Source organism: Clarias gariepinus, chromosome 1 (assembly GCF_024256425.1).
Source record: "Clarias gariepinus isolate MV-2021 ecotype Netherlands chromosome 1, CGAR_prim_01v2, whole genome shotgun sequence".
NCBI classification, from domain to species: domain Eukaryota; kingdom Metazoa; phylum Chordata; class Actinopteri; order Siluriformes; family Clariidae; genus Clarias; species Clarias gariepinus.
This window is the reverse complement of record NC_071100.1, coordinates 21,569,565-21,587,959: the sequence shown is the minus strand read 5'-3', so window position 1 is coordinate 21,587,959 and position 18,395 is coordinate 21,569,565. Positions and strand designations below refer to the sequence as shown.

Below are 18,395 nucleotides of genomic sequence, written 5' to 3'. Positions count from 1 at the left end.
TTATGTGGAAAGAAAACCAGAGAACATGGGGGAAGGAAACCCATGCTGACATAACGTCTCAACCTGACCATGGAGCTGTGAAGTGACAAAGCTACCCGCTGCAACTGACTGGTGCCCCAGTCTTACCTCCCCCTTCTCAGCTGTGGGTTCATATTGTCACATCTTTAACCACACTAGCAGCATGGTATTTTTTACACTTACAGAGGGGAAGTCCTTTTTGAGAGTGAGTGTGCAGGGGCAACTGATAGTGATGGAGGTGAGGTGATTACATTTTTATTTGGCTAAGCACTGACAGTTTAGATAAAGGCAGGCTACTGAATTAGTGGCTAGCCATTCATGAATCCTGAACATGGTAGCAGCAGTTACCATTTCTTGTATAAGACTGGAAGACGTAATGGATAAAAATTAAATAATAAGGTACAACACTATTTATATTATAATAATAATTGTCCAACACTATGCATAATGTATTTTAGCTGCTCCTGTCAAGGGGTCGCTGTGGTTGACCATTCAACCCGCACAACTTTTAAACAGGTTTTACACTGGATGCCCTTCCTGAAGCCACTGTCCTATTTATCTCTGGGCTTGAGACCGGCACTGCATCCAGTGGCTTTGGTTTGGGCATTATTTGGGAATTGAACCCAAGCCTTGCACACGGCAGTCAAGAAACATACCTTTAAACCTTTTTTAATGTGAAATTTTTATACTGAAATACTTTATGTATGACCTATTCCATGCCCCTGTGATGTGCTCGTGTGCTGGGTGCACTGTGGACACCCGCACTAACCCCCCACAGTCTGAGCTGAGAGACACTTTCTGCATCACACAGCAGCCTGGAACCTCGCTGCTATTTTGGTTGATGCTAATTTGCTCCGTGTTGGGGCTGCGGTTCACAGCTCGGTCAGCTTTCCCTGATACTATACTCCCGTTTGTCTCCGTAAAGGTTTTCCCGTCAAGTCATGTTAACATCTCGGACCCGTGAACTGTAAATGCCCCGCACACGCAGTAGGGAGAGGATGGGAGTGATCCGCGAGGTCCTAAACAATGTCCAGTTTGTGTCAACAAGCAATAAGGATAGTTTTGGAAATGTTTTACAAATGGAATTAACGGAACGGTTTGTGCTACAATATGATTACTTAGAATAAAGTTTATTGTTGGGAAATAAGAAAATGTGTAATACATGTGTAACACATTAGGTATACTTCACTAACTATACAGGCTATAGCTAAGAAAATAAAGCCCTGTTGAAAAACTTTTACAAACCCAAGCAGCAAGTGGTTGTGGCCACTTCTGGCAAAGATGTAGCTCTGTTGGTCCACTTGTGGCACTGGTTAACAAAACACCACCACCACCACCACCACCAATAATAATAATAATAATAATAATAATAATAATAAAAATAATAATAATAATAAAGGCATGCTTAAAGACATGATTGCTATCAGTTTTTCGGTTGCCCAAATAGTGTGTTATGAAGTATTCTTTAATTTTGCTTTTTAAAAATTGTAGACTCTATGCATTTATTCTATGCAATAATTATTCAGCTGTGCCTGTGGCATTTGGGAATCTAACTCATGGACCATACTGTAATTCCATGCTGTATGTGGGCCAGATGACTGTAGTAAATGTGGGCCAGAAGTGGGCAATAATAATTTTGCTATTTGGAAAATAACCCTTATATTATCCCTTGGGTTTAAATGTGTGTGCTTTCAATTATAAGGCTACAATTTAATCATGGGCTATTTCATTTATTTATATATGTTTCAAAAAAACTAAAAACAAACAAACAAACAAAAAAAACAGAAGAAAAAGATGCATAGATAGATTCTACTTTAAATCTGCCCTTGGCTTTTTCCCAGAATTCATTCCATGGTAAAACGATGGCTCACTGCACAGCTGCACAATCTAATTAGATCATATAAAGTATACAGTACAGGGGATTTTTATTTTCTCATTCGTACTTCATGCCAAAACGTTTAGATCTTAGGGAAGAAAGAATTTGTAGATATAAAACACAAAAATTATTTCAATTATCTATGCTACATTGATTATTATTATTATTATTATTATTATTATTATTATTATTATTATTATTAATGAATGTATGTATGCCACCACATTTATTCATTTATTCATTCATTTGTTTGTTTGTTTGTTTGTTTTTTTGTTTGACAAGCTTTGTGTGCTATTTTTTGGCACAAACAATAAACAAATACATTTTTCAACAAATAAATAATGGCTAGTGCTTCTTCTAAGCTGCCTCCTACACATTTACAAAAATTTAATTAAGCTTCTATCCAGAAATACCAAAATGTCAATACATCTGTGCATAATGTAGATGCAAAACAATATATAATAATGTTAGTCCATGAACAGTTTTTACACTTCCCTGTCACAAATGTAAAGTAGTAGTAAGCAATGACAGCAAATACACAATCACTGCAGCATCCTAAATAGCACAAATAAACCAACAGGATACAGTACTAGCCAAAAATTTGGATACATCTTATTTAATTGTTTTCTTTATTTTTATTGTTTTCAACATACTGAAGACATTAAAATTATTGTAAAGGCCAGGTCATCTGACGCAGCACTCCATCACTCTCTTGCTTAGACAAACAGCTTTTACATAACCTAGAATTTTGTTTGGGGTCATTGTCCAGTTGGAAAACTAATGATGGTCCCACTAAGTGCAAACCAGGCCGGATGGCATGTCACTGCAAAATACTGGTGATAGCCATGCTGTTTAAGTGTGCCCTCAATTTTAAGTCACCAACAGTGTCAACAGCAAAGCACCCTCACACCATCTCACCTCCTCCTCATTGCTCCACAGTGGGAACCACACATTCAGGAACCCACTGTTCACCCTTTCTATTTCTAACAAAGACAAAGTGGTTCGAACAAACAATCTCAAATTTTAAGTCATCAGAGCAAAAGACAGTTTTCCACTGATCTATTGACCATTTGTTTCTTTGTCATTGTCTCTTCTGCTGGTTGTTCTTCCAAAATAATGGTTTCTTTGCTGCAATTTGACCATAAAGGCCAGACTCACGGAGTCTCCTCTGAACAGTGGATGTTGAAATAAGTTTTTCACTTCAAGAAGCATTTATGTGGGCTCTATGCTAAGGTGTTGTAAATCAGAATCTGTACCCACCCTTCCTCTGCACAAGTCAACTGATTGTCTAAAGCACATTAAGAATGTAAGAAATGGCACAATTTACCTTTTGACAAAGCACACCTATGAATTGAAAATCATTTCAGGTAAGTACCTCATTTAGCTAAGCCATTATTTGTCACACATACATTACAGGACAGTGGAGCCCCTTTTTTTTTTTTGCAAATCCCAGCATAACTGGGGTCAGAGTGCAGGGTCAGCGATGATACAGCGCCCCTGAAGCAGATAGGGCCATGGGCCCAACAATGGAAACCTGGTGGAACTGAGGATCAAACCATCTTCTAATCAGTAACTCATTGATTTAGTCCTCTGAGCTACCACTGCCCTGTAGTGTCAGGGGAGAGCACAAACGCACAGTCCCCACTATCAGTAATCATGCAGTTAAGATTCCCACATTCTGGGAATTCACAAGGGTCAGCACTGCCTGAGTGCAATGGCTGAGCCTTGCCTTGGGTAAACCACCTTCTTCATCATTGTATCACCTCTGCCACGTAAGTATCATGAATCTGACATGCGAGAATGTCATGAGTGTGCCAAGCTGTCATCAAAGCTAAAATTAGTTACTTTGGAAATTCTAAGATTATAAAACATATCTTGCTGTAAAATTTAAAAATAAATTAACAACAACAAAAAGAAATACTGAAGGTGAAGGTGTGTCCAAACTTTTGACTGCAGTGTAGATTTTGATCAGAAAAAGAAGGAAGAATTAAGGAAAACAGGTTTTTATATTAAGATTAAGATGTAGTGCTCCATTCAGCCTTTCAAAACATCAACTATCTGTTTTTGAAAAGCTTACTTTTTCAATAACCTACCCTAATTCATGAAGTAATATGCCTTTGGATACCTATGCAATACATTGGCAGTCCAAAATCATATATGCTTGCAAAAGGGAAAAAACGTTTTCCCGCTAGTGATCCTTATATACATGATCAATCTTTAATCCTTTCCTCGGAAAAACTGTGCTTTATTCATCACGCTTTACGTGCCACAATTAATTTTTCATAAAGGTAATCGAGTTAAAACTAAAATGGGTCATATTTCCCTTCTGCTATTTTTTATCTTCTTCTCCTGCTCAAAGAAAAGCTTTTCACTGTAAACACATGCATGAGTGTCAGACAGTGCTAGACAACATTTTTCAGAATAGAGTACTTTATGGAAAATTTTTGTGCTTAATGCAGATGAGGACATGTGACTGAGTCAGGTATCCATTTGCGAACTTTTTAAAATGCTGTCTAAATCCTGATGTGTAAAAACAGTTACTTGTATAACTTTTGAAGACATAAATTAATGCTTTGTTACATGTCTCAAAAGTGTATGAGATGCAAATGCAGTGCAAAGTCTTATCTTTTTTCATAGGGCTGCAGGGAACAATTGTAGTTGAATGATCACAATTAGGGGACAGTTGCAAATAGTTCCATTTCATTTATTTATTCATATTCTAAAAAAAACTTGTCCTGTACAGTGTTGCAGGGGACTGGAACCTATTGGAGGAGACTTTGTGCATGAAGCGAGGTATACGTTGGACAGGGTGCCAATCCATCCCAGGGTGCATGCATTTAATGGATATTTCTATTTTTGTAAATCTCACAAAAACACACAAGATTATGCATTACTTAGTGAGTAGTTAAAATGTTGAAAAAAGGGCCTGTGTAATTGGTTACTCTTTGTCACTGCTAAACATCTGTAGCTCATCTGATTACATAGTACAAATACTGAAAACAGAACCTAAAAAATACAGTTTTCAAAACTGTCATACATGGTCACATCTGTTAGGTATGATTTAAAACATGCCCATATACAACGTAGAAGACTGTGGCTAAAAAGAGTGCTACACCGGCCCCCTCTGCTGATCATTATGTGTAGACATTGTTTAGACCTAAATTGCTACAAATTGCATTTCTTTCTTTTCTAATAGTTTTATTTTCTCTTTCATGTTTCTTTTTCATTTTTCAGTTCATTTTCCCCTAAATATGCTAATCAACCCCATAATCCTGGGATGTGAAAATCCATAATTAAATTTAGTGTGTACATACTGTAGACTACAAAGCTATATAACAGCCAATAAAGCAGATGATGATGTCTACTAACATACAAGGGGCATTCAAATCAGAAATTGTGATAAAATTTCTCATGCATGAAGGCATGCAATTGAATGACATTTACAATATAGTGATGAGACTCTTAGCCACATTAAAACATTTGAATGATACAAATGTTTTAAAGAATGCTGTGTGTCATTCAGTAAGTAGAACACTCTGAGGAAATGCAATTTGTTTTTCCAGGACAATGCACAACCTTTTACTGCCCACTGCACCACTTGCATATCATAGAAACGTGACTGCCATTACAGGGAGTTATTGCCAAACCCAGTCTTGTCTCACTCCAAGCCATTTTCACGTCTGGACCATAAAAAAAAAAACAACCACTAGTAAATTGCTGGGACAAGTGCATCAAAACTGTGTAATGTTATCGGCACAGTTTAAAATCATATTGTGTACAAACCCAGAAATTATATATGTTTCTATAATGTTGGGTGTTGTGTTGTGATGTGGTTATGGTCAAAACACAATGTATGAAATATGATACAGTTTTAGAATGCATCATTTATTTAAATTTGTCCATCTCACTGTCCATCAGATTTATTGTGTCCATTTTTGGAGGAATATATTTAAAACTTTTGATGTGGTCTTGGGCACAGTCAAGTTTCTGTTTCTCAAAATTATGTCTTCTAAAAAAAGGCATCAGTTTGGTGACCTTGTTTAGACCTCTATGAAACTGATATGTTGTTACATACGTGCTTATAAATCACTGCTGTATAAGCCAACATCTGTACTTTAAAGCTTAAATGACTGTAGAACACTCACGAGTGTTTCATTTTGTTCCAAATGGACAAGTTAATGGACAAGTATTAATTATTTCCAATGAAAATATGCTCTGCATTCACAGTGAATTATTGTATGGACTATAAAAACTCTGCTCACTGTTTTTAAAACCTCTTGAATAGTAATGACATACTAAATCAGACATTCACATACCCGGTCGAGTGCCAAAACCCTACATTAGAAAATCCATTATTCAAATGAGTTATTAACCACTGATAGAAATAACATATTGAATCCACTTTGAACTGAGTGAAAGTGTTTTAAAAGGCCTATAACTAGTGTTGTGTGGCTTGGATTTCAAACAATGTCTCAACAAAGTAACTTTTAGATATATATAAAAAAAGAGCAGATATGCATTCAGATATGCAATCCAAAGTGCCACTTAATTTACTACTTCATTCCCCTAAATGCAATAAAAGAGAGACCGACTAAATAGCTAAAGGTTGGAATATGATTCATTATTGCATTGGCAAAAAACACACATTATGTTTTGTTCTCAGTTAATCATAAATTATTTGATGTTAATAAATGGGTTTTTATTAAGTTTCTGAGTGAAATCATGTTGTATGGGTATTTAGAAGAATTTGAACAGATCTCACTCACTCACTCATGTTTTATACTGCTTTATCCTGTATTGAGGGTCATGGGAACCTGAAGCCTATCCCAGGAGGCTTAGAGCACAAGGCAGGGTACACCCTGGACAGGGTGCCAATCCATCGAAGGGCACACACATACACACACTCACACACTAAGGGCTATTTGGCAATGCCAATTAGCTTAACCTGCATATCTTTGGACTGTGGGAGAAAAACAGCGTACCCGGAGGAAACCCACCAAGCACGGGGAGAACATGCAAACTCCATGCACACAGAAACGAGAATCGAGCCCGGACCCTGGAGGTACAGCGACAGTGCTAACCACTACACCGCCATGCCGCCTCTAAATGAACAGATACTAAATTAAAATAATAGTTACTTTAATGGACAATTTAATGGACTAGGCTAATGCACCCCATGCATTTAAAGCAAATTTGCTATTTAATTGCATGTTATATTCAGCTAAGTGATGCGTTTTCCTTAAATCTAACAATGTGGTCTTTGAAAGGCAAATAAAAACTATGTATTTTACAGCATAAATGATAAGTGCTGCTTTTCTTTCTTTACAAACAGCCAAATAGTCTCCCTGCTGAGAGGTAGCAACATCTCAGTGAAAAGTAAATTCTATGAACGAGCACTTTCTCATGCTCAGGCAGTTTGATTTGACAGGCCGTCTGGTGTAAAAGTATGGTAAACGGATATCTGTCACACAGACGCCAGTCACAGGCCTCAATTACTGCTGATTACATGTGAGTGTCTTGCTTCTTGTCATGCCTGTCTGTGTGGCCAATGACAGAGATTTCCATTTCCAAACTCTGCTTCTGACACTGAATGGGACTCTTTCAAATGAAACATTGGAAATCATAATTTACCTGTCACCACAACAGTGGACACCCAGCAAGAGACCACTTTGCCACAGGGCTAATGGCAAGTTCTTTTATATTTATTTTGCTGCTAAAGGCTTCTGCTGTGTTTGAATGAATTGTATAATAAAACATCATTACCTCCTTTTGAAGTCCTACACAGGTGGTTAGCTTTGTGAACAAAATTCAGTAAATTGTGTTTTTTGCTAACCTGATCCTATCTTATTTAACTTTCTTAAATAAAGAAGTTAAAAATTAGAATCTAATCAATTAATTAAGCCAAATCTGTTAAATATTTGAGTTTTCAATTAAGTTCACATTATATGTGCATTTATACTTCAAGAAATATAAAAACATATATTCAAAATGCAGGTTTTCAGACCCTGATCTTTTCAGTTACAAATACTAATTGAAATAAGTTCTTAGAACTTGATCACTGGTTTACTTGTGTAACCAGGTAATTTTCAGTTAAATAAAAAAAATGGTTCCTCCCTTAAGAAGAAACCTTTACATTATACCACAATACAATTATTTGCTTTGCATATTAATAACACACATTCAATTTCTAATAGTATAGGACATAGATCTATCTAGATCATGGAGCAAAAGTAATATAAACATGCAAAACTACTGGTACATTTTCTACTTTTCAGTTAGAATGTATGACCGAAAAGTACAATGACTGATTTACTGTAGTATGATCCACCACCTAAAAAAATATGTTCTCACAAGTGGCTCTTTATTCTTAATGTTTCTTTTGACATTCTATGAAAAATTCTGTACAAATATATTGACAGCAGTTAGCAAGTATAAATTGATTATATATATATATATATAAACTACACATTTTCACACTGGATAAAATACTGCTGAAAGTATAATCACTAATCACTTTACACTGTCAAAAAAATCCTCAAATGCCTAAATTCCTGAAATTAGTACAGCAATACAGCAGTTAATTCCAGATAGCATATGATTGTAGAGCTATAACTACATCTAGGTATGTTCTAATTGGTAAGATTAGAATTTTATGGTCCTATAAAATTAAGATCACAATGGAGCCAGCAGGTGTCGCAGTGGCTCTATCATGTCAATATGTTAACCATCAGAGTTTGTGTCCATACAACTGATACTGTTTTCATTTAATTTACTATTTGCTATGAGGTATTATTTGCTATTTGAAAAATATGACATGCAATCTGAGATGTGTTGTTTAATTTAAATTTGTTAAACAGACAGTTAAACATTTGCAGATTATTTCCAACTGGGATTTAAGATAAATTTATAAACTGTCGTAAGGTGTAGCAGCACTCCTGCCAAAGATGGAAATTAAGATACTTTTGTTTTATAGAGATTTCATTAATTACTTTATGGGTTTCTTAGCATTTTAAATAATTAAATGTGAAATAAAAGAGATTAATACTGATAACAGCTTTCTCCACACAAGATGGAAAATTGAAAACTCTTTAGGTCCTCATAGAGGGAAGTATGTCTCTCTATGTATTTTTAACGCTCCTTCCTTAAAATTTATTCTGAAATTTCCTTGCAAATATAAAGTAGAAAACAATTACTTGCATAGTACTCATTTATTAATTAAAAAACAAGCAAAAGTTACAAACAATATTACATAAAAACCTATAGAATACATTAAAATTACAAAATTAGAAGTTTTGCCATTTTGTCACATAATTAACCTGTTGTCATTATAGTGGCAATAATGTCAGTCACTGTGCTTGGTAATAATGTCCATGGTTTGCTGCCACCATCTCATAAATCATGTCCAAAAACTCTACTACATGAGCTTCCCTGTGCCTGTTATCCAGTACATGATATCTACCACCACATTTTTGGATAAGCCATTCCAAGTCGCTGTTTCTCTTTATGTGTTGTTGTCCACTTTCTCCAAGAGCCTCTGCCCATGTAAACAGAACAACAGTATGCTTCCATGCAGCATCTCCAAGCATGGCCATCGTGTAATCCACTGCACTTTTGTACTGTCCTGTGAAGGTTAAATAAGCAGGCAGGAGAAGAACAAAGGCGTGAGGGCCAGGTTTGCACAGTGAAACACTGTGTATAAGATCCTTTTGAAAAGTCATATCTCTGGAACATCTCCATTTTATCCCATGGGGCTCCACAACCAGTAACGGCTTGCCAGATATGCGTCCTCTCCATGGCTTGCCAACATCGACATCTTGCCCCAGGATAGTGCGTGTGGCTGTCTGATGAGATGACCAGGCTTCTCCGATAAGCATCAACTTAAGTTCAGAAAGTTGGTAGACTATGCCTAGATTCACTTGACAATCAGACCCAGCTGACTCAAAGAATTCCTCAATTTCATCCTCTTTAGTAAGACTACCTGCTTCCTGCTTCTTTGCTCCATTCTTGTACTCTTTTATTTTGACATTTAGTGTTATTTTGTCTTCAATCTGGCAAGATAATACCTCATTCTCAAGCTCACTGTTTGTCATTTCAGATATTGAAGCCATTTTCAAACTCTGGTCATTGTCTACTGCACTGTTATTTCCATTATCACATGTTCTATTATCAATCCCTATCTCTTGATACATTGTTTCATTGTCCCATGTCTCTGTTATATTCGATGCTGTCCTTTGGTTCCATGGTTGAAAATCAGGACTGGGATTACTGTTGATCATTTTAAGCTCCATGTTGTAAAGATACTTCCCCCACTTTTCCAACTGCTCTGATTTCATCTTCAACATTTGTTTCTCAATGTTCATTTCACGTTTCTGGTTCTCTATTTCAGCAGTATGAGTATCTAAATAGTTCTTCCTGGATTCAAGTGTTATTTTTAGTTCATTCAACTCTTGTTCTGTTTTTTTGAATGCTTGATTTTTCAACTTTAGATCGAGTTCTTGTTTTTCCATGTTGTGCTCCTTAATTTCCAATTCTTTATGTAAATTATTTAGGTCTTGTTCCTTATTTGTGACGTTTTGCTCTCTGATTCCAAATTCTTTTTCCAGTTTGCATAACTCTTGCTGTTTTGTTTCTATAGAACATTTTATCTCTTCTATAATTTCTTGTTTTTTCTTGATATCATTCATCATCCTGTCATTTTCCTCTTTATTAGCTTGTACCTCGCCTTCCCTTTTCTGGACAATTATCTCTCTCTTGTCCAAATATATTTCTGCACTCCTAATATTTTGTTCTCTTTTCTGAAACTCATCCTCTTTCTTAGCCAGTTCTTGCTCCCTCTTGGCTAAAGTACTTCTGAAATCTTCTAATTCACTTTGCCATTTTTCAGTCATCTCCTTTTGTTGGTTGCTCAAAAGCTGCTGTTGGACTGGTTCAACCTCATGATTTTTGCCCAGTAGCTCTTGGTTTTTTAGTTCTTTGTGGACAAGCTCCTGTTCTTTTTTATTAAGTTCATTTGACCTCTGTAGCAGATCATATTCCTTATTAGTTAGTTCAGCTTGCCATTTTTCATTATCTAGTTTGATTTTTTCCAACTCCTGTGCCCTGACTTTACACATCTCCTCAGAATTCAGTAACTCCTGCTCTCTTTTCATGAATTCTTTTTCTCTATTATCTAGATTCTCTCTGAGAATCTCCAAGTCTTTCTTTTCTTTTTGAAGAGTGTGCTGTTTTGTCGAAAGTTCATCATGCATTGTCATCAGTTCTTGTTCTTTTGCTTCAAGCTGTTGCTTAATGTTTTCAATTTCCCTTTCCTCCTTTTCAGAAAATTCTCTTTGTGCCTCTTCCTTTGTTTTCAGTATTTTCTCTGCAGCCTCATAATCTTCATATTTCTTGGCAAATTGTTTTTCCTTCATATCTAATTCTTTTTCTCTATCGTTACATTCTTGCTCTCTTTTTTCAAGCATATCTTTAATACTCCTCAGTTCTTGTTCTTGCATTGCCAACCCATGTTTGATAGTCTCTAATTCATTTTCTAATTGATCAGTTTCAGCTGCCTGGATTTTTTGCTTGCACAATAACTCATGTTCACGTTCTTCCATTTTCTTATTTGCCTCTAACATATCTTGGTATTTGATATTAATGTCATGTTCTTTTTGGACAAGCTCCTGTTCTTTTTTATGAAGTTCATTTGTCTTCTGAAACAGATCATATTCTTTATTATTTAGTTCGGCTTGACATTTTTCATTATCTAGTTTGCTGTTCTCCAGTTCCTGTGCCTTGACTTTACACAGCTCATCAGAATTCAGTAGCTCTTGCTCTATTTTCTTAAGTTCTTTTTCTTTGTTAGCCAGATTTTCCCTGAGATTCTCCAAGTCTTTCTTCTCTTTTTCAAGATTACTTTGTTTTATGAAAATTTCATCCTGCATTGTTGTCAGTTGCTGTTCTTTCTCTTCAAGCTGTTGCTTAATGTTTTCAATTTCCTTTTCATGCTTTTCAGAAAATTCTCTTTGTGCCTTCTCCTTTGTTTCCAGTATTTTTTCTGCAGCCTCAAAATCCTCATATTTCTTGGCAATTTGTTTTTCCTTTATATCTAATTCTTTTTGTTTATCAACACATTCTTGCTCTCTTTTATCAAGCATGTCCTTAATACTCTTCAGTTCTTGGTATTTGATCTGAAGGTCATGTTCTCTCTGGAAAAGCTCCTGCTCTTTATTCTGAAAGTCAGCTGATCTTTGCATGAGGCTACATTCTTTGGTAGTTAGTTCTGCTTGTTGTTTTTCAATGTCCTGCTTGTTTTGCTCCAGTGCCTGCATGCTCTTTGACAGGTCTTGAATCTTGGCCTCATATAACTGCTTTGTCTCTAGTAACTGCTGCTCTCTTTTCCTGAATTCCTCATCTCTGATGTCTAGATTCTTTTTGTGACATTCCAACTCTTTTGATTGATCCTGGAGATCATTTTGTTTAATTGCAAGTTCTTCTTCTATTTTTTTCAACCCATTTTCTTTCTCTTCTAACTGCTTCGTAAGCATTTCTCTTTTTAATTCCTGCTTTTCAGACAAATCCCTCTGTTCGTTGTACTTGCTTTCAAGTTCCTTTTCTTTTTGTGTCAGCTCTTTTCCTCTTTGCACTATTTCATTTTCCTTATTTCTTACATCGTCTTCTCTTTTATGCAGCTGCTGTTTTTCATCTCTTAGTTCTTCTTCCCTGCAGTTTATATCATTATCTCTTTTTTCCAAGCCCTTTTTACCTCTTTCAAGCTCTTTCATATTTTTATCCAAGATTTGCTCTCTTTCACAAAGCTCCATCTCTCTATTGTGCAGTCTTCGTTCCCTTTCTGCATCCTTAACATCCATTTCAGCAATCCTTTCTGAAAGCCTCTCCTCATAGTAGTTTTTCATTTCTTCAGTTCTCTTCTCCAGATCTTTACCCCTTTCATTCATAACTTCCAGCTCCATTTGCTGCATGTGGTTTGTCTGTTTCAACGAATTAATCTCATTTTCTTTCTTTTTAATGTGCTCCTGATTCAATGCATCTTTGATTTTCCCCATTTCTTCAGATTGGTTGAGTATATCTTTAATCTCTTTCTCCCTGCTCTCATTTTTTATAATCTGGGCCTGCAGGTCCCTTTTATATTCCTCACATGTTATGTGCAGTCCATCTAAGTCCTGAATGAGTGCTGCATTTTGATTTTTTAGATTCTCCACTTTGATTTGGACTTTGTTTAGTTGCTTTTTAAAGTCCTCAATTTGGGATATACTGTCTTCATTCTGTTGCTGTAAATGATTAATAGTGTTTTCCTTTGTCTCTAAGGTCTTCCTTGTGTCATCATCTTTTTTTCTAGCCATCTCCTCATTCAAATGTTTCATTATGTCCATTTCCTCTTTTATTATCACATTTTCTCTTCTCAAGAACTCTTCCATCTCTTTGTACTCATTCTCTAAGTCTTTTATCCTAGAGACATACTCAGCCATTTTCACCTTAGTATCATTTTTTTCATTTTCCATTGTTCTTTGTTTGGCATCAAAAGATTGTTTCAGGATTTCAATTTCCTGCTCCTTCTCCATGTGTTTTTTAACCAAATCAGATATTTCTGCATCTTTCTCTTTCAGTTTCTTTTGAATTTCAATATTCGTAGCCATCTCTTGCTCACTTTGTCTCTGCTTTATAGCTCCAATTTCTGCATCTTTCCCCACAAGTTTATCTACAAGCTGATTGTATTTTAATACAGTATCTTCATGCATTTGTCTTGCAGCTTCAGAAGACTTCACTTGTTGTCTAAAAGCAACCTGCAGGTCTTCCATTTCTGTTGTCATCAGTTCTATCATTTCACTAAGTTTATTCTTTTCTGCTTCCCTCTTTTCACTCATTTCTCTCAATTTTTCCTCTAGCTCTCTTACTGTGATTTCAGTTTTCAATTTCATTTCTTCCATCTCCTTCTGTTCCTCTTCGAGCCTTTTTTCAAGTCCATTTTTCTCTGCTAGCATTTTCTCCTGCTCTTGTCTTTTAATTAAGATATCTCTTTCATATGTTAATTTTGATTCGGCCATCATCTTCTGCATCTCTTCAACTCTTCCTTTTAGCTCCTCCCCCTCTTTCTGTTTGTGGTTCAATTGCCCTTTTAGCTCATTCTCAGCATCCTCATGCCTTTTTGTAAGCTTTTCCTCTCTTTCAATTCTTTCTTGCTCTTTTAACATACTGACACGTTTAAGATCTATGATATTAACTTGTAGCTCATCCACTTTTTCTTTAAATTCCTCATTCTCTCTTTCCTTTTCTTCTAACTTAATTATAATCTCCCCCCTCTCTCTGTACCCCTGATTGAGAGCTGCAATGATCCTGTTGTTTTCCAGGCCTAGCTCATGAATCTCCTTTTCTCTATCCTCTGTTAACCAAGCCATCCTCTCCTCTAGCTCACTCATGATGCTCTTTCTGTCATCTTCGGTCCGATCCATTCCCTCCCCTTTTTCCTTCCTTTTATTTTCTGGCGATTTGACTTTGTCTTTTCTCCAGTCGAAAAGCCGCCTGATACTTTTTACCTCCCTCTCTCTCATCCTCTTGAGCTCCACCTCTTGACGCTGAAGCTTCTCATTAACTTCTCTTAGCTTCACATTGAACCTTTCATTTTTCTGCTTTCCGAGGTCCTGAATCTCCTGCACAATTGGCGAGAAAGCCTCACATCGATTTCCTGAAACCATTTTTTCAATCTTTTCTAAGAGTGCAGTTACCTGAGTTTTGGAGGTGTCACCTTCCAAGACAGTGCTGCTGATGACATGATATCTGTTGCCACACTTCTCCATCAGCCAGTGAAGATCTTTCCCTCCTCCTTGAATATGTTGTTCAATAGTAACCCCTTCTCTCAGCTGATCACCTCTAGTAAACAGCAATATGATATGTCTCCATACTCCTTCTCCAAGTAACTCCAAGTGCTCTCTTACTGCTGTAGCTTTGACCAGGGCATCCACCCTCAGTGTTAACAGAAAGGCATGGGGACCAGGAGGACACAATGTCACACTTGTAGAGATCTCTCGTTTTACTTTGTCTGGCGTAATTCCTTCAGGACCACCTTCCCATCCAGGAACATCCACTACAGTTACCAGTCTTCCAGAAATTTCTGCCTGCTGCCTTGAACATTCCTCTGTGGCCTGGCCTGTTTGAAAAAATGCAGTCCCTCTAAGGATGGTGTTCCCAGCAGAGCTTTTCCCTGTCTCTCTTTCTCCAAGGAGGATGAGTCGCAGGTCTGTGAGACGCCGGGAGCCCCTGGAGAACAGGCTCATTTCGTCAAGGTCCTCAGGTGATGCAATATCAGCTGTGTGAGATGATGAATCATATAAATACAGGTTTGTTTAGTTTCTTCAAGTATTTCATTAAAATTGCATAACTAAAATTTCATGGTGTTTGCTATGTAGGTTATAATAAGAAATATCCAGTTTAAACTATAGAATGTATTGTCATTTTTTAATTGTTTTATTGGCAAATACAAGAGATTTATAAAATATCTTGTATTTGCTTCTAATATAAGTTACATGAATTTTGCCATATTTTCAGAGTCTATGAGGCTCAATGCACAAAGTTTAAACTAGAACAGTATTCTAATAATAATGCCTGTTTTTGTTCCTATTTTCCACATTTTTGTTTTGTGTTTGTGTTTGTCAGATAATCTGAAGTCTGTGTTATCTTAAAATATAATAAGTATACTAAGTTCTTTTTACCCTCTGATCTTCACAAGTTTCACGCATACACTTTTATAATTGAGAAACTACTGTTCTCTGTGTAACAGGAAGCATTCTACTTTTTGTTAAAAAAAAAATTCATTGAACATGAGCAGGTAGTGAACAACGTTACTTATTATACATTGTCCTTATACAAGATGCTAATTCGTTATGGTAATGTTAGAAATTATTTACATTTAGTTTTTACTTAGGATGTTGGCAAATGTCATATTGGTGTCGGATTGAATAAAGGTGTGTGGATAAATTGTTAAAGGGTTATTGCTGTTATTATGCATTCTGCCACTGCATATACTCGAATACAACAGTTTATTATTTTCAGGCAAGACATTAAGCTGACAGACAGAAGGTGAGGGACAGTTGGTGAGGTGCAATAAAAACAGAGATGGCTCTCCAAATATAATGACAGAGTGCGCTGTGTATAAATAAAACCTTTGACAATACATTCTATAGTTTAAACTGTGTATTTACTGTAATTTCAAACTACCTAACAAACACAATAATATTTAGCTTATGCTAATAAGAAATAAAATAACAACAATATAAATAACACATGATCAATCCAAAATAAATACATAAATAATACAATATCATAAAGAATCATGCAAGCTATTTGTTTCTTAAAGCATTTTTTCTCTCTTTATATAAAGAATTATTTTTCTACACACTTGCTTTCTTTGTACCTATTTAAAGGTAAATGTTTTCTGTACATTCAGGTAGACAGTATTAGATAGACTCACATGTGAGCACTGCTTTTATGACCGCTTTTTGCGCTTGAGCCTCCATTATTCTTTGTTTCTTTCTTCTCTCTCTTGCTCTCCTTTTCCCTTCCGCCTCAATCCCAAGAAGTAAAGGGTCATATTCATAATGCCTTCCACCTCTTTCCTTTACCATCTCCTCTATTTTTCTTATCAATTCTTTCACCTGTGCTCCATCTTTGCCACAGCGTTTGTTTTCAAGCACATGGAACCTGTTTCCACATCTTTCGAGAAGCTTCTGAAAGGACTTTCCTGCATTTTGTAGTCTCTGCTCTATGGGAATGGAGCCTAGTTCCTCCCCATGTGTAAACAGCAGCATAGTGTGAGGCCAAGCTGTCTTGCCCAAAAGCTCCAGGTGTTCTTCCACCTGCTTATAATAATCCTCTGTGACTGAAGCAAAGGACCGCATCACCAGAAGCAAAGCATGGGGTCCAGGTGGACAGACAGTGACACTTCTCATTGTCTCTCTTGTCACCCAGGCAGGAGTGCCATTGCCAGAATAGTACCATTCCCACCCAGGAGTATCCACCACTGTAACACGATGTCTTGCTGTGTCAGCTCGTCTTTTTACACACTCCTCTGTTGGCGTCCCACTCTCAAATACTCCAGCCACGCCAAGAATGGTGTTTCCGGAAGAACTTTTCCCAGTTCCTTTGCGGCCTAACAGGACCAGGCGCAGCTCTGGGAGAGAAGGGTGATCATGAAGAGGGCTTTCTGCTGTCTTTGCTGCAGCCTGCTGTTTGGTTCCTGCAAAAGATAGTAAAAAATCAAACAATTAATTTCTGTTGACACTAATTAACAAAAAAAATCACTCTGTGTGTGAATTTTATTTTACTCATTTATAAATTGAGATTTACTAAATAGGCAATTTGCAAGGTCACATCAACTGCTTGATTAATTCATACTAGCAGCAGAAAAAAACAGCCCGCCCACACAGCGTCTGTAGTGCTTAAACAATTACTTCCTCTTCCAAAATACATCACAAAGGAATGGGCCCAGTGGGGAGTAGCCCTCAGGTTAGCTGTAGGTCTCTAAGACTTAATTTTTTATGGAAGTTTTTAGATTGTTTTTAAAACAAATTTGTTCGGGGTGTTAAAGTGTTTACACCTTTAATGGTTTCTGAAGTCATTCCAAATAAGGTCTCTAGTTCTGAAGATATTCTGCAGTTCTATGTGGGCCTACTGTGGAGATTTCACATGTTCATACTTAAAAATTACACTCTGGATACTGTACAACAATGGCATCACAAATTTCTTTTCTAAAAATGTTTTTAAGTGCATCCACAAAAGCAATCTTTACTAGCTGATTTACTAGCAAATTAATTTACTTTAAATATTTAAATATATCACCTCAAATCCTGTCTGATGTTCTAATGTCCCTTAACTCTATCATATAGAAACCTCTCAAGTACATACAAGGTAGAGTAGAAAGGTTTTCAAGTTTTCTACATGTTCCAGATGCTCAGGCACACGTCTTCTCTGTGCTCATCTTCATATAAAAATGCAGCTTACCAGGACTGATTGGGTGGGAGCTCTGTGTGTCCATCATCCTGCTGTATCCTCCAACCACAGTTTCTTTTCTTCTTTGTTTGGATCCAATTAAATGTTTGTTTTTACCATCCTTTTAACTTAATCTTGTTAAAACTGACCGTTCACTTCCGACTAGTGTACAAAAGAGAATGTGGAAACCAGGTCACGTGATTAACCTGTGGTTTCTTTCTGAGTTGCAGTGAAGCACAGGAAGTAGCAATGGGTGCTGCACACACACATGAGCAGAGCGGAAATCATAACCCTGTGGTTAAAGCTGCTATAGTAAAGAGTAGCATCTTTACACACTATGATACTACTTCAGTTAGTATTTTAGCTTTATTTTTACATACGTGTTTACTTTATTTTCGCAGCAAGTGTTTGTGCACAGGCTCCCACCCACAGTTCTTAAGTACCCTTTGTGCTGTGTTTACAAGTGATTTACCTGCTCTAGCACAACAACTTCAACTCAGCAAAAGATGGCAATTAGCTT

The 18,395-nt window shown here is 36.6% G+C and overlaps 1 protein-coding gene and 1 non-coding gene across 2 annotated transcripts; both read right to left on the bottom strand.

Annotated features, from left to right (window-relative positions):
- Positions 1–3,509: 3,509 nt before the first annotated feature.
- Positions 3,510–3,674, bottom strand: LOC128531853 (U1 spliceosomal RNA). The gene has a single exon (XR_008361222.1). It is a non-coding gene; the product is annotated as a U1 spliceosomal RNA (small nuclear RNA).
- Positions 3,675–8,488: 4,814 nt separating this feature from the next.
- si:dkey-185m8.2 (trichohyalin) lies at positions 8,489–18,101 on the bottom strand. Its single transcript, XM_053498447.1, has 3 exons — positions 17,888–18,101; positions 16,359–17,123; positions 8,489–15,197 (listed from the first exon to the last, which is right to left on the bottom strand). Exons 1-3 carry the CDS (start codon positions 17,922–17,924, stop codon positions 9,241–9,243), a joined length of 6,759 nt encoding a protein of 2,252 aa, XP_053354422.1. The 5' UTR covers positions 17,925–18,101; the 3' UTR covers positions 8,489–9,240.
- Positions 18,102–18,395: the final 294 nt, after the last annotated feature.

What these genes read in the sequence shown, in the direction of transcription:
- si:dkey-185m8.2 (XM_053498447.1), bottom strand. Translation starts at nt 17,924, where the DNA reads ATGATGGACACACAGAGCTCCCACCCAATCAGTCCTG. An exon ending in CTCCCACCCAATCAGTCCTG is followed by an intron (nt 17,124 to 17,887) that starts GTAAGCTGCATT and finishes TATCTTTTGCAG; the next exon opens with GAACCAAACAGCAGGCTGCA. An exon ending in CATAAAAGCAGTGCTCACAT is followed by an intron (nt 15,198 to 16,358) that starts GTGAGTCTATCT and finishes CATCTCACACAG; the next exon opens with CTGATATTGCATCACCTGAG.